The 22,153-nt window shown below is 41.1% G+C and overlaps 1 protein-coding gene across 5 annotated transcripts in view; it reads right to left on the minus strand.

Annotated features, from left to right (window-relative positions):
• INTS6 (integrator complex subunit 6) overlaps positions 1-13,247 on the minus strand; it is a 39,264-nt gene extending 26,017 nt beyond the window's left edge. For 3 of the 5 annotated variants that reach the window (XR_005952871.1, XM_041407290.1, XM_041407289.1), the window contains exons 1-3: positions 12,712-13,247; positions 12,384-12,461; positions 11,513-11,662 (exon numbers count right to left, since the gene is read on the minus strand). Coding sequence is in view for 4 of the 5 variants with exons in the window: in XM_041407290.1 (XP_041263224.1) it covers positions 11,513-11,662; positions 12,384-12,461; positions 12,712-12,822 (339 nt within the window). In the remaining variant the exon portion in view is untranslated. The remainder of the gene's footprint in view (positions 1-11,512; positions 11,663-12,383; positions 12,462-12,711) is intronic. The other 2 variants (XM_041407288.1, XM_041407287.1) reach the window with 2 other exon arrangements.
• Between the last annotated feature and the right edge of the window lie 8,906 nt (positions 13,248-22,153).

Genomic DNA, 22,153 nt, shown 5'->3' on the forward strand with positions numbered 1-22,153 from the left:
TAGACATGAACTGGAGTGAATATTTTTTAAGAGAAGATATCACTAAGAACTGGAAAAAATGCATTTTGAGATCACAACAAATGTCTAAAATGTACACTTCCATTTCAGTAAATCACAAAACTCTGAAAGCTGTATTGTACATCTATCTCCCATTACATTATCTCAGCAGAGCCTTTCATTTTCAGAAGTATCAGCCCTAACTCAGTAAAATTTAGACATCTGACCAGGAAATACAAAATTGCACTACCAATTTTTTAATTCAGTCTTGGTTTTTTATAATTTATAAGGTCAAGCATCTCAAATTCTCCTGAGAATCTGTGAGCAACCACTGTTCAAAAGCAATAGCTTAAAATGAAATCTAGAAGTCAGAATGACAAAAATTATTAGCTTTAAAGCTATTTTTTAACTGATAAACAGCTTCAAAAAACATAAAAACACTGAGCTTGAATTTCAAACTAAAACAGATGGTCCAAATCCATCACAGTTTTCACTTTTTTTTGTTTCTTGGAAACTTCAGTTACGCTTTAGCGAAATCATGAAATGTCTAAGACATTAACATTTATTGGAGACTTTCCCCTTCATTGCTCAAGGCAGAACACTATCAGTCAAGAACACAGAGGTATTAACAACTGTTTTGATCATCAGTTACATAAGAACCGCAGAATCTTGTGCAACTCCTTACTTGTCGCACTCACACTTTCAGCAGCTTTGGTTATCTTCTATTATCCCCACAGACTTCATCACTGTAGTTGACAAGTCCTACAGAACTAAGTGTATTTCATGCTTTTGCACAACTGATTCCCAAGTCACAAGCACAGGTGAATACACTGGCATCACAGCAGTATTTCAGTCAATTTATAGCTGGCAATTAAACTCTACAAAAATTACTTTGCCTTTATGGATTTTCAAATGCATGTGGACACACACAACAACCATGCAAATACATGTAATGCACCACAGTACTAAGGAAAGAATATGCATTTGACCTTGTTAGATTAGTAAATTCTTTTCTATTACTTCAGAAGAAGCAAAATGCCTTTAAATTGAAGAGTAGCTTCATCTGGGAAAACCATCACCTAATATTTAACACAAATGCATTGTGAAACTTTAATCTATCAGAACACAAGGAAGAATATGCTATGGGTGGGGGAGTGCAAAAAGGGCAGTCCAATTCTACTACAACATTTGCATTGATAAATCTGACCTCTCAACATGATATGCCACCATAAAGAGCACCACAATTCTGTGGCCAGACTGAAAAATACAGCACCACTAAATTCTGTCACAGTGTTATCTAATTGACTGAACCTGCATGATAAAAATAATTTTGCAATTGTATTTATTTACTATGTCTGTTTTAGAACTGAAATTGATTCTTTGAAGTGGAAGCACCTCAGTGTCAGAGAAACTTCCCTGCTTTCAGCCTGAAGGAGTAAGAGCTGAAGAACATACAAATTCTGCACAGGCTTAAGATCTGACAAAGATGGACTTCACGCACAAAGAAAGTTGCTAACTCATCTATCTTGCTGTCCATAAAGATTTCAATATGCTCCCTTGATACTGTTGTTTATTGAATATATAATACAGTTTTGCAGTAGTAGTAGTTCTGTCTTAGTAGAATATCAGATATTTGTATAGCAGATTTATTTCAGGATCACTTTCAGAAGACACAGAAGAAAGTTCAACGAGAGCTATACCAACCAGTTTGAATTTCACACAGGATGGGTGTTTTGAAATATGTTGAGATTTCAAGCCACAATAGAAGTTTTAATACAAACCAGAAATCTTGATGCCTGATTAATGACAAAGGCAACAACACCAGTCACAAAGAGGAATCTTATTAAATAACCTAATGAAAGCACCATTCCAGAAATTACACTATCTCCAAGAAAAAATGCCCAGTGTTTTTCTGAAAGGGCTGCAGGACACCAGGATGATTCCTACTATTAGAGCTAGTCCACACACACACACCTGCAGCATGGACAAAGCATCCTGTCATAATACTGACATCTTTTAGCTTTCTCTACAGTACCCAAGATGGGAGGACTTGTGCTCTGCCTTTTGTTCACACTAGGCAGTTGGGAATCCTACCTCACCAACAGACAGGTTTCAGGAAGAACACAGGAAAATTCATCACCAGTTAAACATAATCTGAGAGATCACCTCACTCCAAAAGAAGAGAACTCCATCTTAAGGGGAAAAGAACTGCTATCAGAAAAGCAGGTGATAATAGCAGGTTTTAAAATACCAAAGTGTGGTCCCAAAAACGATAAAGATCTAGCTCCTCTGTACATATAACACACCCAGGGTGAATAGAAAGATCACACTTCTTCAGCTCAGGGATGAGGGAAAGAAACAGGTCTGACAAATGCTTAAGGAGTCTTGAATGCGGCCAGAACAGCAACTGTACTATGAAAACACCAACTCTCAACACTACCAAGGATTCTCCCAAATTCTCCTACAGGTCTTGCCGTAGTTTCAGCTGCATAAAAGCAACATTTATAAACTGCTATTTGGCCAAAATAGCCTAATCAGAAAGCACCTCTCACCTATATAAACTTTTGTATTTTACTTTGTAATTGGAACACCAGCCAGCAGAGGGGGCACAAGTTAATAAAATCCTCATGTGAGGTGAACTGAATAACAAGAAAACCTGAGGCATGCTCTGTTTGCATACTACCTCAAAACACACAGGAACAGGTTAATACCTCCTGTCTAAGGCTGTATATCTAAAAACCCTAAATGTTCTTGTGTAAGTACAAACAAGAAGTAATCCCTCACTCAACTCTAATTTCCTAACATATATTTAATCCAGCAGTTGGTTCATGGTTTCTAGACACCATGGAAGCACATACTATCATTCCTTTTTTTTTTTTTTTTTGCTACAGACTGTCCATCTTTGGAAGGCTCAGCCAAAAACACCGAGCTGTATTATGGACACATTCCCTTTGCTATTGAAGCTAACCTTCCCCTCCACCCCATATTCTATCTCAAATTATTTTGCCTTTTGGAGAAGACCTTAAAAACAGAGTTTGAAGAAGGTCCAGTAGAATTTATCAAGGTCTGAACCCATGTTTCTATTAACACACCATCTCCCTCCCTCCCCCCAAAAAAATGCAAAATGCTTTTCAAGCAATAATGATTTCTCTGGCACTCATGCTCTAAAAGTCAACAAAATTGCAACAATTTTACAGTAAGGATGGCTACCAAAAAATATCTTTCCTCCATGAGGTAAGACTACAAAACCTAAATTCAGCTGTCCTCCTCCACAGACTACAGCAAGATTATTATAGGCAAATTAATTTCCCACATTCTAGACAATTCTTTAGTTAACTACATAACAAATACCTAAGAGTTACTATAATGCCCAAGACATGGGCTAGTCACAGTTTCTTAACTGGAATACCTAGGATTACAAGGCAGTTACATGGTTTCAGTTTCATTTCTTACTAGCACTACAGATTAGCAGTAAATGAAATATTTTTTGCTCATACAGTGTTTGTACATACCATTGTTTGGTGGCATGAAGCTTTCTGCATTTCAGGCAACCAGGAACAAATTAAGTTAAAGACTTAAAGAAATTTAAAGAAAAATCAGTTAGCAAAAGGCTTTCAAAGCCAAACCCAGTTGCAACAGCAGACTTTTCCTAGGGCCGAGCCAGAGACCAAACTCCTCAGCACATTAAGTTACAGGACTAAGGGAAAATTCTTGAAACAACCATTATGCCCATAACACAGGCTACCTAGGTTCCATTTAAGAAAAGGAAATTTAAGGTATTGAGGAAAATAAATGGAACAAAAGCAAGTCATTTGCTCCTTGGTATTCTGGACCTAGGCATTATCTCCAAAAAACTTTTTTAAAATAGCCATTTATGACTTCAATTGACTACTGAACCTCCAAACACATCACCTTAAACTAGCCATGTCCAGTCAAAGCTGTACAGCAAAAACCAAAGATCCAGTCAGATATCACTACTATAATTAGAAACGTCAGAGACAAAACAGCTATCTGAATTGCACAAGAGACAGCAAACCCATTTTCAAAAACAACGTCACAGAAACATATCTAGGCATATCAGCTGCTTGCTTTGCTAAAGACTGCAAGGTCGTGTTCCATAGGCAATGATTTCATTGCATATCCATCCTGAAACATGCCACAAGAAAATTCCCTGTGCTTAGTACCATTTTTATAGATGCTCATAACGTTACACATTGAGTTTCCAAGTCTGGCACCGAATGAACTGCTTAAAGACTATTTAATTGCGCAACTTCAGTCATTTTGGATCTCTCTCAAAAAGTTTGTGCCAAGAACAAAACCAAAACTAACAGCAAGAAAACAAAAGAGGCAACTCAAAGCAGCCTGAAAATGAGTTTCAATTCAAGAACAGATCATTTTGGAATACACAATTTCCATATTGAACAACACACGTGTGACAACAGAAGGCATGTGTTAAGGAAGCAGTTTAAGACTCTGTTCATGTTGAACAATAAAGGAATGATGAATACATAGTAGATTTACTAAGACCTCAAACTTAAAACCTCAAGATACTTTCATGTGTCTAAATGAGAGAGGTCCCAACATTAAGTCACAGAGTTTCAAAAATCACAGGTCAATATATAGGTTTGTCCTCTTTCATTTAAGAACAGATCTAATTGAGTTTTAAATATCACATTATATAAGTGATAACTTCTTGATTAACTAGTAAGTGCTCCAATTTAGATTAAGTCCTTGGTAAGTTTCAAAAAGAATTCAGTCCTTCAATCTTTCACAATTATGCCACAGTTAAAAAAAAATAAAACATGCATAGAACAGGGATTTCATACATAATGAATTCCAGCAAGTAACTAAACAGTGACAAACCACACTGAAATGAAGAACAAAACGCCACTAACATTTGAAACATTTAAGTACTGATGTGACAGATATATAATGCCAGAAGGGGAAGATCTTTTTCTTAAATTAAATTATTTACCTAAGCAGCAATCACTACTTGCATCTTATTTTTAAGGTAACTTACAGAAGAAGATGCACCTTATCAGTTAGTCACAGATTAATAAATGCATCACTACTGGAGTCACCTGAAACTGGATAATCAGCCAGTAAGTTACAGGAGTTTTTGAAGTTATTTGAGTGAGCATAGCAAACGCAAGCTGCTAAAAATAGGTTCTATTTGAGCCTTTATAAACTTTTTCTAAGAAAAACAAAGTAACACAATCCATACCAAATGTAACTTTAAAATCAGCTCCAACGACTCTGAGTTTAAGATGATTTTGGTTTTATTTCCTAAAAATATTTCTGAATGTTTTGTTCCAAAAATAACTGACCTTGCCAAGCCCTGGATCAAGTCCCTAATTACAGAAGCCCTTCTGCTTCACAGCAATGACTTTACACAGCTGGTTCTGGCTCACTCAGTGCAATTCACAGACTCAGCCAGGCCTCTGCTCTCCATATGCTGGAGATGGACGATGAGTCCTACAGTTGCCAGCACACTAATTAGAGGGAAAAAAACCTAACCAAAATACAAACCACCAAGGAGAAAAGACAGACTTGTTTACAAAAATCTCCCCACAATTTAGGGGGTTAATAATCTAGAGTACTGATAAACTGACTAAAAGTAGCTTATTGACCTATGAACACAGAGCAATTCTTCAGAATAACTTCCTGAAGACTCCCCCACAATTCCTTCCTGGAGTTTATCACCACAACAGCAGGAGCAACTTAGGTGTTCTAAACCAATTTTGAACCACTACAGTTCAGTCCAGTTTATTAATGTCACTGATCAATCACTGATTTGTTTTACTACATGAAGTCACACAACCTGAAGCAAGGTTAGTGCAACTATGAACCCATAAGAGGCCACAAGGTCCAGAGCAGAGATCTAGGCTGAGTTTGCCTTACAGACAGATGCATACAATCAAGCTGGCATTCTGGGATTCAAAGCTGGGAGGGCAAAACTGTTGCAATAGAGATGCCCACTTTTCACTCATTCTGTATACTGAGCATCAGAAAACACCATCAGTGCCCTACATGAGTCCAGTGACATATTCTGTATTTGTTCAATGTAGCTGGACAAAACACACAGTGTACACAAATAAATTATGAATGATTACGTTATGGGACTGCCCCTTCCAAATCAAATTTGTCTGAAGTATCCTCTTTCTGCTACTGGAACAGATTGATTACATTGTTTTCATTGGAAAAAATGAAGTACTTCATGAAAGGTTCAAATTCTTTAAAAACATACTGGATTGGAACTAGACAAGTAATTTTAGAAACACTTCAGACTTTTGCTGAACTTGGTTGTGCTGGGAAGACTAAAGGGCAAGCAGCTCCACATCAAAATGTGAAAAAAACACCTTAAGAGTGCCAGTAGCTCTCACCAGAGGATATTCTAAAACAAGGACAGCATGTTTAAAGGTTATGGTCTAAAAGTTCAAACCAATATGCTTAATTTCATCACACAGCAGATGAGAATGATTGATTTTTATCAGCACTTCACATCCAGATCTTTGACATCAGTAGGCATACATGTTCATGTTAAATCCATTGTCATTCCACAGAAAAAAATGAGACTGTGAGAAAGCTTCTCATATTTCTGCCATTATTACACTTACACTTGTGATGTTGTTTACTACTGTCTGAAATGGTCCTGTTTGGTTTTCTTGGGGGAGGGGGACAAAAAAAAGATCAGGGGAGCTACTCTGGAAGTGTAAATCTCTGTCTCTACCAACATGAGAAGCAAACTGCATGCGCAACTGTGCCAGCATGACAAAGCAGGAAATGCTAACCTAAACTTTGGTTCCAAATTTGGAGGCACATGCAGCACAGGCCATTTCAGTGCAGTGCATAATGATCCCAAAATACCAAGACAGAAGCCATACTTCAAAGGATTTTGACTTTTGAGAGTAACAAAATTCAGTAAGAATCCTCAAAAGTCTCTTGGGAAAATAAAACTGCTCAACAATTTAAAGAAAACAGAACGTATCACTACAGAAGCCTAATGTAGTCCATGTTAAGGAACAGGATCTCTTTCACGTGTGATTTTTGTGGTTTTATAAGCTCAGGAGAACCTAGACAAGCATACAGGCAAGCAGTCAACCTAGAATGTGTGACTTAAAGCTGTCTTGTGTCTCCAAGTATGATTAGACATTATCTCCTAGGTACACTGTGTACCTGTATTTGGAATACTGCAGTATTTAAGCCATTGTGGCAAAGCACCCTGAACTTACAGACCAATGCCAAGTTTCACTGTGGAAGCACATCAGCAATTCTGCTACTGTAGCTATAAATGGGTCTCAACCTATACTAAGAAAGAACTATAAAGTAGCAGCTAACCTCAGATTGTGTTGTTTGATGGTCATACATGGCATGACCAAAACACTTGGAAAAAACTTATTCAAAAACAATGCCATCATATGCAGGATACCTTCCAACTTCAGCTCTGAGTGTATTCTTAAAAAATATTCTTTATTAGTTGAATTCCACTTGGTTTGTAGTTTTTTCCTCAAAAAACTTTAGTTATGCTTCTGTTCATATGTGATATACACTACAGAATAAAAGGCTTTCACCAAGACTCTACATAGCCTGGTAAGTGACCCAAACAGTGTTTCTTGTGCTAACCTAAATCCAGGCAGCATCTTATTCATCACTGTGAATGAAAAATACCTAGTCTAAATCCAGTTGTATTACACACATTAGTTGACTTTTCTGTTTCAGCGCAACAAAGTTAGCATGTGCTTTTGTTACATTAGATTTGTTTAAAAGTCAAACTCATCTCATAGCAGTAGTAATGCTGCTCAAAAATATGCAAGATACACTAATGAGATTAAAAAAACTCATAAAAAGCTTATATTATTGAAAAGCATTTGCTGTATTTAGTATTAAAGGAATTTCACCCTGAAAAAATAGTAAAAATACTTTGAAATCCATTCAGTTAAGTGTATTTTATGCTCTCAAACCTTATGCTATGCAATACTGCTGAAAAAACAGTAAGAGACTTTCATCATTCCACAAGAGGCAATGTGAAACAGACAGGGTATCAGTAAATCAGAATTTTAGCAATCTCAAACATCCATCAGATTCCAGCTTTGGTAGAGCTACGTTGGTCCTTGGCACATATCAAAACACCATTGATATGTATTTTACCTACCTCAGATTCAGTGCCTAGTCTCAGAAACCTCACTACAAACTGCAAGTAACTGAAGTTGATGGCTCATTTCAACCATTTGTTTACATTTTCACTCTATTGTAACAGCAGTTACATTTTGAATGCTTTCTGTTTCCACAGAAACGTCTATCAGTGTCTAACCTTTCTATCAACTAAAACAAGCTGCACATGTGCTATACTCAAAACTATTTGGTTAAATCGTGACTACTCATGTCCTGCTAAACAAGCCATAGCTACAAGACCTAAGAGCATATTTCAAGAGGACAAAAAACCTGTTGGTAAAAGGCTTGGTATTTGAGACTACCTGAAATAATGGAAAAGCTGAACTGGAGAAAATAAGCCAATTATCTAATTGTAGACTGGGCTAATGAAGTACAATATTTTGTGTGATGGGACAGTAAACCCTTACTGAATTTGATGTGTTTAAACTGATTTCTTCCTGGAGACATCGAAATGTTATATTTTTTTCCTAAGCTCTCCATAAAAATGCAGATGAAAAGGATCACTATTTTCAGTGAATGCTAAAAGCTGACACTCTATTTGAAGGTTTATTCTTCTGCTATCATAATCATAAAGCATACTAAAGGGAAAAAAAACTTATTGGATCCAAGCAGTATAATACTGCAATTATCAATCTGAATGTGCTGGAAAAGTTTAAGGAATAGCCACCTTAAAATGTGTACTTTTCAAAACCATTTTTTCTCAACAAAAGCCTCCAAAACAATTGGATCTAGCAATCCCTCAGTAAGAAAAAACATTTATAAAGCCCTACCATAGCATTTATATAAGAAATAGCTAATGAAAAAATCTTCCAGGCTCTTGACAATCTAAGTGTGTGGACAGTGTCCTTTAAGATCTAAATGTGAGATCTTGTGATCAGCTGATCACGTAGTAACTGAATCGCTGCATATGCAGTACGATAAATACTCGTAATAAAAATCCAAACATTAATGTAGCAAGAAAATATGAAGCAGATTTTCCCCAACTCCAGAATGACCGTTCAGCCATCATTCTTGTTCAGAAGGTCAGCTGACAGAGAACTCTGGTCAACTCTGAAAGAAATTGAGTCACTCTGCCATTTAAACCAACAGTTCACACACAGCAGGGGTACAAGACAACACTGGTGGAGACATAACCAGACAATCCCATCAGGCTTGTATCGTGTCTTGTCAATAGCACATGTAACAAAAGTCTGGTTTACAATTTGTTTTTGTGTAACAAGTGGATCTTGGCAAATATCTTAGAAGTTTCTCAATACACCAAAATACAAGCCTGACAGTCAAAAGATTTTTAGCCAGAGAAATTTCCCACAGAATATTAATAAATTTGGATTTTATTACGCCACATAGTTTCACACTTAAGATGGTCTGTATGTTGCTATTTTTCATAAAATTATCTTCTCTTATTCTGACATACTCAGTCTTCAAATATCTGCCTGCTGTATTTCAGTTAACTACTGTTTTATAGTGTTAATATTTGTAGCTGCTTTACAAAAAAGTTAATCAGCGATTTATGTTCTGAGTGAAAACTATTTAAAATGCAAATGAGCATTCTGACCACTTTTATTTTCCTGGATTTTTAAGTTTCTCAAACGGTCAAACAGTGAATTTGTCTGGACTAAATTTTAGATGGTAGACAAAAGTAACAGGACGATGACAGGCTATCAAGCCATAGTTTTAAAGACCAATGTGAAGATGAAGACAATTAGCTGCCCTAGAGCTCATCCTGCAAATACTGACAGTTAAACGTTGTGGAATTTGATTTTGTTTTTTAAAAATTGCTATTTTGGTTAGAATAGTCAAAATGGGAACCTTTGACTTTAGCAGCAGGTGACCTGCCACTTGCAATAGAGTCATCTACTTTTGCATACGCTAAAGAGTTAAAATTTCTATTTAGGCACCTGACTGCAGATTGTGAATACCTCTTCAACAGCCAGCTCCACATGTGGAATGGAGCAAAAATGTGCTTAAGTGACAGTGGGTTCAAGCCCAGAGAGGCTTACAACCAGAACAGATCAGACAAAGAAAAAGTCATTGTTTCACAGGCAAAAGAGCAGCTGTCGCAGGAACGAACACTACTAGCGAGTCCAAACAATCATGACAACTCAACTGCCTACTTGAGTAGCTGATCACAGCTGGCTCACTTAGAGAAAATTATTTGACATGGGTTTAATTAGAATAATTATCAGTAGCAATTGGAAAGAGCAATATTTTGTGTATGGGCCCACAGAGGTTAAGTGTTCAAGAATATAGCTCCTGTAACTAAACAAAAACACCAGAAAAATGGGAAAATTACACACAGATGTATGAGGACATCAGATGGCCACAGGAAGAGTTTTTAAAGTTTCATCACTGAACAGGCATTTCTAAAATGTTTAGCTCACTTGATCATCTCATGGCAAAGCCATACAATGCACCATGACAAATTTCCTTCATAAACCCATGTGGCGTGTTATCACAAACTCTGCTTAGACTGGGAAATAGTGGGGGAAGAAGGGGGACTTATGTTCACAACCACATTCCCGCATGAAATACCAAGAGCAGTACTAAGTACTGATCCTCAGATAGTGGACAATTACATGAGAATAACAAACAAAAAGGGGAGATTCAAGTTGGTGTGCCCCACATGAAAAGTACTAGTAGTATCCTTCATGTGAAACAAATCCAGGCTTTTATCCAGCAGCAGAAAGAACTCTTGAGTCCTAAGGCATGCTGTTTAACCTACAATGTCTGTATTTTAGCAGCTCATACTAATGAGCATGAGAATTCTGGCCCACACCAAAAAACTCCTGTTTTAAAGGGATAGTTGAAAAAAATGACATGAAAAAAAGCACAGCTTCTAAAGGCTCTGATACAATAGGCAAGTTCACAAAAATACAAGTATGCAGAGAAATGTTGTGGTAAACTCACTGGAAAGGAAGTGTTTTGAAAAAGTGCTCCTTCCAGTACTTTTGGACATGCAGTGTTGTTAGAAAAATGGCTCATCTCCCAAACTGTTCAGCACTGTATAGAGAAAACAAAGTTTTCATAACCCTATGAGGCTCACCAGCTAAGGTACTGAACACAGACTTAACAAAAAAAAAAGGAAAAATTTGAACTGAAAAGGTCAACTTGGAGGCTGTATCACAGCTTAAAAACTGAGAAATTACTGAAATTGAAGAATAAAAGTAAGTTGGGTACCAAATTCACTGGCTGTATTTCTTCAAGGTAGTCGAGTTCTGCTTAATTTTTGAAGAAGCCCCCATATTGAACATTCCATGAAGATGCCACTTTGGACAACTAGCTAATCGCTGTCTCTGGGAAGTTTGTGTTTTAAGATTTTTCCACCTAGTAACAGTCAACCTACCTGCCCATAGTTGTCTATGCCAGTTACTAATCTATTTAAGTTTAATAAATCAAAAGCTGTCCTTAGGGACTGGCCAAGAGTCGTAAGTCCTTCAGCTTGAAGGTTTTTCAGTTCATTCATAAACGTTGCATGGTTTTCCTTCCAGCCAGCCTGCAAAGGGAAATGCGAAAAGATTTATTCTGCAGATACGAGTTTTGCTTTCCTGTTAGGCTACAAAGAGCCTCCCCTGCTGCATGCAGCTCACTACAAATGATAATAAAACACCTCAGAAGTTAGTATTTGATGTTGCTCCAAAAAGCCTGAAACGATACACTTCTCTTAATCCTTAGAGCTCCCCATATACCAAACGAGCATTTTTGCTTTGTTCCACGGGACAAGTTTCTTTGATGACCCCGGTGCCCAAACCTTAGAGTTATTTACATCACCCTCCCAGAGCCCTGCAGATGGAAGCCAACTGCGCCGCGAAGCGACCTCCAACAGGTTCACCGTCCTGTGTCATGTGGACCCACCGCCCCCTTCCCCCGCGCGGTGCGTCCCCCCCCGCCGCGGCGGGGCCAGGGAAGTGCCGTCCCCTTCCGAGTCCGGGGCTCTCCGGGCTGAAGTCGGTCCTTCCCCCTGCTCGCCCCTTCCCAGCCGAACTCTCCTTGGAGTTGCTGTCACTTCTCCCAAGTTGAATAAATATCCCCCACAGTTCATTGCTGCTCGCACACACCGCACAGGGGAAAAGCGTCGGCCATGTTGATGTCAGCGCCGCCGCCGGAGCCCGTGTGTGCCGCGCTCCCCGGGACCGCCGGCAGCCGGGGCGAGGCAGGCGGGGGGCGGATGGGCCGGAAGGAGGCCGGGGAGGAGGGGAGGAGTGAGCGGGGGTTACCTTGATAGCGTAGGGAGGCTCCTCGAAAGTGACCAGCATGTACCTGTCTCCCCTGCTGGCCGGGTCCCGGGCTCGGAGCTGCGGCGCGGGGGACAAAGCAGAGGGTGAGCCGAGAGGCGGCGCCGCCGCCGGAGCCCCCCGGCTCGGCCCGGCCCTCCCCTCCCTCCCCGCACACACACACGCACGCACTCTCTCGCTCACTCTCGCCCGCCCTCGCCCCGCGCCCCCGGCCCAGGCAGCCCCCCGCTCCCTGCCGCCCCCTCCCCTCCCCGCGCAGTCACTCTCGCTCGCTTTCTCTCGCCTCCTCTCGCAAGGCAGAGTCCGGTACCTTCATGAAAGTCTCTACAGCGCCTTTGGCTATGTCCAGATAGGTGGTGCCCAGATGGGTGCGCTGGTTCATGGAGGCGGACGTGTCTATCAGGAAGAGTAAGATGGGCATAGTGCGGAGGGGCCGGCGGCCGGACGGCTACATGGACAGCGGGCGGGGGGCTGAGGGGAGAACCGTGGGGGGAGGTGAGGGGAAGGGGGGGAGAGAGAAGACGGGGGACGGGAGAGGAGTAAGTGGCTGTGAGTGCTGTGCACGGGGAAGGGCGCCTCCCCGCTGCCCCTCTGCCGAGGCGGGGGGGAAGGGGGGGCAGCCCTGCCTGCCCTGCCCTCCTTTGTGTGAGGGGCCTGCTCAGCCCAACACAGGCTGGTTTATGAGGGAGAGGCGGATAGGGCTGCGCTGCTGGCTAACCTTCCCCCCACCGCCACCTTCCTCCTCCACCGCCGCCCGCCCTCCCCTCCCCCTGTTGATGTTACTCAGAAGTTTCAGGCGGAGCAGCCGCAGCCCCGCTACCCCGGCACTTTCTCGCTCTGACTGAGGCGCTTCCTCGCTCGCCTCCCGTTTTTAAGGCAGCCTGGGTAGGTCGGCCCCGCCCCTCAAGGACACGTCCCAGTCCCACGTGACTGCCTCCTGGCTCCACTATAGGGCCCCGGTAACCGCTCCTTAGCATATTCAAATCGGCGGGGCGGGGCGGCCGCAGCCGGCGGGGCGCGGGCGGCGAGGGCGCGCAGGCGCAGCGGCGGGCGGGGGGGCGGCGGCAGGCCGGGGGAAAGGGGCAGGGCGGGGAGCGCCGCTGCTCGCAGGGACGCGGCCCGGGGGTGCGCTCCAGGCGCCGCGGATGCGGAGGGGCAGTGCGGGATGGACGGACGGACGGACGGACGGGGAGAGGGCCGGGGCGGCGCCGCCCCTCTCGCTGAGCTATTTCGAGGGCTGCGGGGTGACGCGTCCCGCGGGGACAGCGCCCTGACCGACCCGCCCGCTCGGGGAGGGCGGGGGGTGGCCCCTGGGGAGCGCCGGGCCGGGCCGGGCCGGGGCGGTAATCTCGGCGCTGGCGGCTCGTCGCCGCCGGGAGCGGCGGGTGAGTCACGGGGGTGGGAAGGAAGAAGGAGAGAGGGAGGGAAGAGGGCGGGCGCTGCCCCCGCCCCGTCTGCGGGCGCCGCCGCTCTCCTTGAGGCTGCGGGCAGATCCCCAGCTGCCCCCGCTGCGGGTCCTGTCCCCTGCGGGACGAGGGCAGTGCTTCAGGGCTCCGGGTGACCCGTGCAGCAACCAGATGCCTGCGGAGACCCTCCGCTCCGGGGAGCCCCGCCGGCCCCGGTGCCGAGGGAGCGGGGGGATCGCTCCTCAAGGGAACTTCGCTCCTGGCAGGCAGCGCGGGGGTCGCATGTCTTGCCCGCTGGGTTTAGGATGGAGATGACGGTCCGGTACCGTTTTGATGACGAATTCCCAGAGACATGGTCTGGCCTTTCACTCGATCCTTAGGGGAAAAAAAAATTGGCTAGCCTTAGCTGTGACCTTTTTCCTTCCATACGAGCAGTGATTAATACTAAGGTTTCAGTCATCCATGCAAAGGCACTCCAAATTTACTTCTTATAAATCTTATAATTATGGACTGTTCCTAACCAATTAATGACAAAGATCTCTGTTCTCAGTTTTTTTGGCAATTTGTTACGATTTGTTTTTGGTTTTTTTTCTCCTCCAGCAATTGAGTCTGCTGTTTCTGCTCACAGCATTGGAGCAGTAACTCCAGAGCTATTTCTTAGCATAATTTGTTCAGGAGAATGCTCTGTTTCCTATCTGACTGAAATTTTTTTTTCTCCCTGATCCGGCTGATGTGCTGCCACAGCTGCTGATCTAGAAGGTTTAAAACCACTGTGCTCCTTCCTTCTCCCAAGATAAAATTGGCTGTGTTCTGGCTTCATCTTGGTCTTCCTGGCAAGATTTGTGTCTTGTTAGGCAAGAGCTTGATTTGGCGCTTTTTTTTTTTTTTTTTTTTTTAAGACTAACGGAAGATTAGCATTTCTAGGAAGAGAGAGGGATAGAATCACATTTCCATTGCAAATTGGTATGCATTCTTATGCCTTCAAGCAGCTTATTTTGGCTTTCCTGTTGGTGCTGCACCTGTGACCTGTGCCATCCTTTCTTAGTCTTTGGGGTGAAATCAAGGACACTTCCTTTCAGCCCAGTTTACCATTCAAGGCTATTAAAATATCTTAAATCTTAAGGAATTCTGGGAGAGCTGGGAAGGAATCTTTGGAATTGGTGCAGGCCAAAATACAGCAACTTTGGCAGTAACTTCTTTTACTATGATTATTTCTCACTGTGGATCGTGCTGCTGTTGGTGAGAGTGGCCCAGCTCGTGTGTACCCAGTGGCTCTTGAGCTGCTTGTGTCTCTCCAGCAGTTCAGTACTGGAGCTCTAGCAGTGGTGTTGGGTCTCGTGACCTGCAGCAAGGCTGTTCCGGTACACGTTCTACTGTTTAATCTGAATCCCTTCCTGTCAGAGGGAGATAACAGCAGGTCCCGCAGAGGCCACATTGCTGGGTTACCCTGGAATCCATCTGCATGCCAGTCCCTGTTACACAATAAAACATTTGGACTATCAGATAGACTTGGTTTATAGTAATTTTCTCTCCACAGAGGTATTTTGGGACACTTTCTGTCCCCTCAGGTCCCCACAGAAAGCTAAAGGTATCTTCTGCAGCTCCGAATGTAATCAAGAGTGGCTGCTGGAAGAGTAGTAATTGTCTCTGTAAGGTGGCGGGATTCAAGTTGTAGGCTGCAGTGCTGCTAAAGCAAATCACACCTTATAATTAGTAATTTCATTTGGGAGTAATGTTGACTGAGTGTATAATGATGGCCTTTAATTGGCTAGATTTCTGAGATAGGCACATTGTTCAGACATGCCATATTCTCTCTGTATGTCGCTGATATTTCATTGACCATCCTAATAAAATCATCATCACTTTTATGTGTAAAACGTCATCCATCTTCTTGAGGAACATCTGAAAAATGGGAAACTTCTGGAGTGGTTCCTTCTCCAAAGTGCTGGAAAAGAGGCATTTTAGAGTCCTTGTCATACGAAGAAAATGTCATGATGAAAGGCAGCCTGAACCGTGAAGACGTTGCATAAATCCTGGAAGGTCATTTGGAATTTTTATGTTTTATTGCCAGTAAATGAAGAGAGATCAGCTAAAAAGCCATGTTCATTTGTGCTGGTAGAATCAGTTATAAACCAGCATGGATTCTGAATCAACTTTGAAAACTGCAAGCTGTAGGCATGATGTAACTGTGTTGCCAATGCAAGAGGAAGGTGAGACCGAAGCAGCTGGCCCTGCTCTACCTCTTGTTCCCTCAGCCCTGGTAATTATCACTGATGGAAGAGTCCCACAGAAAAAAAAAATTTATACACAATTCCAATGGGATTTATACAAGGAACTAATTTACTTTTCTGTATGCTTTTTGCTGTTATCTTTGAGGCCATTTGGAGCATTCAGTCCTTCCCGCTCCTGTGCATCTTACATTAGACCCTGCTATAGGGCAGAGTCACGGCTGGGTGTGTGTTGTCTGTGGCAGGCATTGGTACTTTGCTGCTGGGAGCAGGCCAATTTGATTAATACTGAGAAAGATTCTTTCAAAGACAGTAATCAACCCAAGCCTTAAGTGTGCATCAGTCTCTTGATGTGAGAGTCATAATGGCTGGTACTGCCATCAGAGTCATATTTATAAATCTGTGTGGGAGAATGGCTGCAAAGGAACAAACCCCAGTGATATTAGTGCTTATGCTCATTACTGCCAGAGCTGACACAGCTGAGCAAAGAGAGAGAGAGAGTGAAGCTGCCACTGTAAATAGATGCATCTTTCTTTTACTTTTTTTTTTTAATATATTGGGCAAAGTGACACCCCATGCACAGTCCAAATGAGCCAGTTATACCTTTACTTCTGCATCAATATGAATGATTTCAGCAAGCTTCTGGCTGGAAGAATACTCTTGCTGTCCTCATAGTGCAAAAGATTCCACCTACTTCCATACAGGTTTGTATTTCTTGTACATCCATGAGGAAGCATGAATGTATATGTATGTCTAAGAATATTTGTTTTCTCATCTTCAGAGAACAGGTGTTGTCTATTTGGGGACAAATAAGGTAGTATTGAACGTGCAGATTTACTTTACATTTGAATGCTAAGTCAATAAACAAAAATCAAATATAAGTGTAAAAATATACCTTAAAACTCCCATCATATGAATAAAAGCTGAAGAGCATTTTTCTGTCATTTGCTGTTACTGTGTTTTTTCCTTAAATAACTTGTTCTCCAAGTTGATGTTTTTTAAGATTTTTGTTGTATTATCTCATAGCATTGGCCTTATTTTGTCCTAAACTTCAGGCTTGAATGGAAGATGTTGTGTTAATCACCTTCAAGCAGTTCTGAGAACTAAAACTGATGACCTGTTTTTTAATTGTCTTTCTCCTCAATATGGAATTATTTTCATAAAGAAAATTTGCAGATTTTAGTCAGTCCAGGTCCTAATGATACAGGGAAATTTTTCCAAGTTTCCTTTACAATACAGTTCTGTAGCTTTTTAGATTGTCATTATTAAATGCTTCCCCCCCATATTTAACAGTTATGTTTTCCGTTTCCTAATTTAATTCTACTGCATGTCATTAAAACATATCTCTTTATACAGCATTCTGAGTTTCAATTTATCTTTTAATACTTGTGTCCTCTTTTTTTTTTGGTCTTCCTTTGGCCATGTTCTGTGCATTCAACTCACTTGCTTTTGCTACAAATAAAATTTTATTGCTTACTTGTCTCACATACATAGCAACATATATTGTTAGGGGGTTTTGTTTTGTCCTGTTGGGTTTTTTTACTGATTTCAATGCAGGGGGGTTTGATCCTAATTTTTTTTTCCTCTTCCTGAAATTCTTACCAAAGATAAACTGATTTAATCTTATCATTCAGGTAGCCTAGGTAAACAGAAAACTTTTTTAGTGTATATTATAAGGGCTTGAATGAGGATGCCTATTTTTCCAAGATTTGCAGAGGCAGCTGCCTTCCTTTGAAACTAGCACCTTTTAGAAGCCTGTACTTTGGGTTCCTTAGCACCAGAATACAGTGAAAGTACATCTCTCTGCAGAACAATGACCTCTAAAAGAAGTGGCATTCTGGCTTCTCTTGGCCCATCTTCAAAGACAGCCTCTTTTTCGTTGTCCATCTATTGGGAAACCCAGAGGACAGCCTTTGAAGCTTCCTAGGGATTTTTGTATTCCCCACCACCCCTCCAGTCATCCAAATCCCTTGCTGTTTCCTGGCCTGGGAGCTGGAACCGCAGTGAAGAACAGAGTACCATCCAGGGGAAGAACAGTTAATATGGAAATGCAATGAAATGGGCATAACAGGAGTTTGATAGAGCTTGTTTTCTAACTGTGCACACTGAATGTAGGTACTGGGAGACTTAACTTCATGAATATTTGTGAAGTACTTAGGTACTTCCAAATAAAGTTATAATGGAAGTGCACAGTACGATTCTTTTCAGAGAAAAAACCTGATCTTTTTGAGGTCACTTTACTGTGACAGCAGAATTCAGTCAGTTAACGATGGAGGTTGCAAGGCACCTGAATAGAAGATAAGGAGACTTTTGTCATTAAATAAACTGTGTTTGCTACATGCTTTTTCTTTACTATTACTGGTCATAGATTGAAAGGTCTTCTCGACTATGCACTGTCTTGATATGTATTTAACAGCGTTTAACAGAGAAAGATTTCTTCTCTTTGGTACCATGGAAGAATATTAAATATAATATGGAAAAACCTACTTAAACTTTTCAAAATTACAGTTGCAATAAGGTAGCACACATGAGAATTCAAATAGATTCACAGTTCTTATCTATCCTTCCTGATGTGTTACATTGTTTTTTTCACATAAGTTAGGGTTCTGGTCGAGAACAAAACCCTGTCTCAGCTCTGGGCCTTTAAATTTATTCTGCGTCCTGAGTATCTAAGGTGGTACATCAAGATCCAAAGGGAGCACAAAACACCCTCTAGCATAAACACCCTGTAGCATACAATAAGGTCTTCCTTCCTTCTCAGCTTCCCACCAGTATCGCAGGTCATGAACACAGGAGGAGTCTTCTGCACTCACTAAACCAACACATTTGAGGAGACTTTTGCCTGTTATTCCAGGGGAAGCCAGAATGGCCAGAGATAAGAGTTAGGTCTATTGAAAGTTTGAGAAAGATCATTTGTAGCAATCTGCTCTGGTTTGGAGGTTAATGAATCCTCCACACAAATACCTGTAAAAATGTTGCCATGCAGGCTTTCCTCAGGATGACAGGAACAGGACTATGATACTTTTCCTCCACAGCACCACTTTTAAATGATTTTTGGGGTGGTTGTTACAGCCCTCTCAGGGAAACCTTCCTGGGGCATGGATGCCTTGCCTGTACCCGCTGACCTGAGCAATCCCCTGTCACCGTTCCAGTGATTGCTTTTGTTCATTCCTCCAAGCATTCCTTCTTGCCTTCACTACCAAGTTTCATTAGCCCTGGAAATCATATCCTTCCTGAAGAGCTGGACCTTCCTGCACATTTCATAGCATAGCAACGTAACTCCATTACCATGGTCCCAGACACAAGCGTGTAGAATTTATCTAACTAATCAAGCAGCTAAGGGACACCAATTTCAGCTACAGTCAGCTTGGATTGTAAAGCACTTACAGCTAAAATGTAGCTACAAGCACTTCCCAGGGAGGCAAAGCAATGAGCTGGGGTTTTTGTTTTTTGTGGTTTGTTTGGTTTGGGGTTTTTTAATGGCAAATGTAATGTGTATAGTCTTGGTAAACAGACAGAAATATTTATTCATCCATAAGCTGTTTCCCACTGAGGTATCACACCTGCATGTGATATTTGAGAGCTGGGAGTTCTTTCTTTAAAATATTGCCTCTTGTAGAGGTTTTTTGTCCAACTTTTACACTGAATGTGATTATTATGCATTGCCATCTTTTGCCCAAAATCAAAATACACTCTAAAATAAAGATGTACTCAGTTGCTCCCTGCAAAGCAGCTGGCTGATGACTGATGCTGAATGGAATATGGACCAGTTGATCTTTTTCCACTTAGCAGTTAATGAAAACTTAATCAAATCTCAACTGGTAGCTAATCGGAAATCTCTACAAAAGCCATCTATAAAGCAAAGACATAGGACTCCTGGAATACAATTAACCAGATAAAGCCTCTCATCCAGAGAGGAAATCTGTCATCGGTATTTCATGCCTTCAAGGACCTATGTCAAGGTGTTTGGGACTGTTGCTGAGCATGTAATTTAAAAGATGCAATTAAAATGAAGTGAGGGGATTTTTTTCCATTTCTACTTTTATGTGCCCATTGAAGCCCTGATTTAAGGCCTATTTGTCACAGAAAACTTTAGTGGGTACCTCAGTGGGCAAGTCTTCCTGCACCAGTTTGCAGAAAAATAATGTCTTGTTTTATAAATATTTCAAATGAGAAGGAAGGACACTTAAAACACAGCTTTGAAAATTGCAAAAGGAAAATTCTTACTGAGTTAGAGACTACATTTCTTATTAGGAAAATTTTAGAATTGACTTACGACCAGCTGATAGCAAACCCTGAATTACAAGTACAACCTTTTTTCATAACAACAGTCTTCACCAAGCAGGGCTATTTTTGTCAGTGATGATTTTTTTTGTTTTGTTTTTGGAGATGGCTTTCAATTTCATGATGTTGCAATCGGAAAGCCTTGACCGTTTCAGGATCAGTTCTAATATTTTCCTGTTGGTAAGCTCTTTTTAAGGCAACATACCATTTATGGTTATTTTCCAAACATGGGGCCAAAATAAAAAGTCCAAGAAAGCCCATCCCATAATTCATATTGACAGTAAGTGTATGCTGCTCCAGGTTTGGCAGAGTGTGTGTGTGTGTACACCAGTCGTGTGATAACTGTAACATTTGCTCTGAGCTTCTCCTGGTCTTTTCCTCTTTTAAGGTATTTCTGTTTTCTGTTAGCCTGTTTTCTTAGAAACTTGACACTGATATATGCGTTTCTGTTTTCTGGTTTGTGTGACTTGTGAATAAAGCTAGCAGTGATTTATATAACTGAGGTCTCCAAGAATGAAACTTAACAATGCAAAGGCAACAAAAACCAGGCTTTTAACTATTATTTCTATTCCATTACCTTTCAGGGTTTGCATGTTGGTTTTTTAAAATTTTATTTTACTTGATCAATTCTTATTTTTCTTCATGTTTTCCATTTTAGGTCCTTTTTATCTTGCAGAAGAAGTTACAGTATGTTCTTCTAGACATTTCTGCTTAGTTATGGCTTATCTACTTAGATATGGCTCTCCTCAGCTGGCCAAGGGAAAAAAAGCCAAAACTACTAATTTGCCCTGATGAGTGTTTTCACTCTATGCTTTTTCAATGACTGGTTGTGCTGCGTCCTGGACTTCTGCAGCAGCTAATAAGTAACTCCTGATGCCAGAATAACTCCTGATTCCAAAGGTTGACAGATATCATTTGAGCTCTCATTTCAGAGGTAAATGACAGCCCTTTAACCCAATTATAGTCCAGTGTGGCATAATTGGACTCATTTGTGATCCTTTACCAACTGGCTACTGCAGTTAGTTTATGAAAAATGGGACAGTATTCATTTTTCAAGGGGAATTAGAGTCTATTATGCTTTAATTTATACATTGTTTAGAATGCTCCAGACTGTTTCTACCTTAGTACCAATTTCTCCTTTTCTGCATCTGCTCATTGTTTCCTAATTCCCTTTTCTTATACTGAAATCTATTACTTTTGTGTTAATATGCTTTACAGTAGTTTTCACTGAGATATTTTGAGTTTTTACTTTTGTCACAGCATCCTTCTAATTAATACAGCCAATTTTACCATAATGTCAATTACTTTGCGGAGTATATAACTGTAATTGTGACCGTCATCTAAATCTGTTCCTTTTTTCACTGCTAGCAATGCAGCAGACCACTGCCACTAGCATCAAACTTTCCTGTAATTCTGACACTGTAGTGAATTCCTTCCCAACTGGCAATAAGAAAGTCTTACACAGCTCTTTCTCTGCTTGAGTTCTCTGTTTTCTGGATTATGAAATTATCTTCTGCATAATTCAAGAACTGCTTCATGATCTACGTTTGGCAGAATTTGTTACCCAGCAGATGTCTGGACAGTTAATGACCTCTGTAAGTAGAGCCATGTGATTTCTTGCTACTGATGGGCCAAGAATTTTTAATCTATTCTGCTACAAGTCAGCACTTGAGCAGCATGTCACCTCTTATTATAAAACAAAAGCATAAAATGTGTATAAATTTTCTTTTCAGAATTGTTATGCCTATCAGAAGTGGTATTTTTTCCCTCATTTTCTTCTGAATCGGTTCATGTATGTGTACATGCAATGCACAGATGCACAGTTCCATATTTT

This window comes from Onychostruthus taczanowskii, unplaced genomic scaffold, assembly GCF_017590055.1.
Source record: "Onychostruthus taczanowskii isolate IOZ18803 unplaced genomic scaffold, ASM1759005v1 scaffold26, whole genome shotgun sequence".
In the NCBI taxonomy this organism is placed as follows: domain Eukaryota; kingdom Metazoa; phylum Chordata; class Aves; order Passeriformes; family Passeridae; genus Onychostruthus; species Onychostruthus taczanowskii.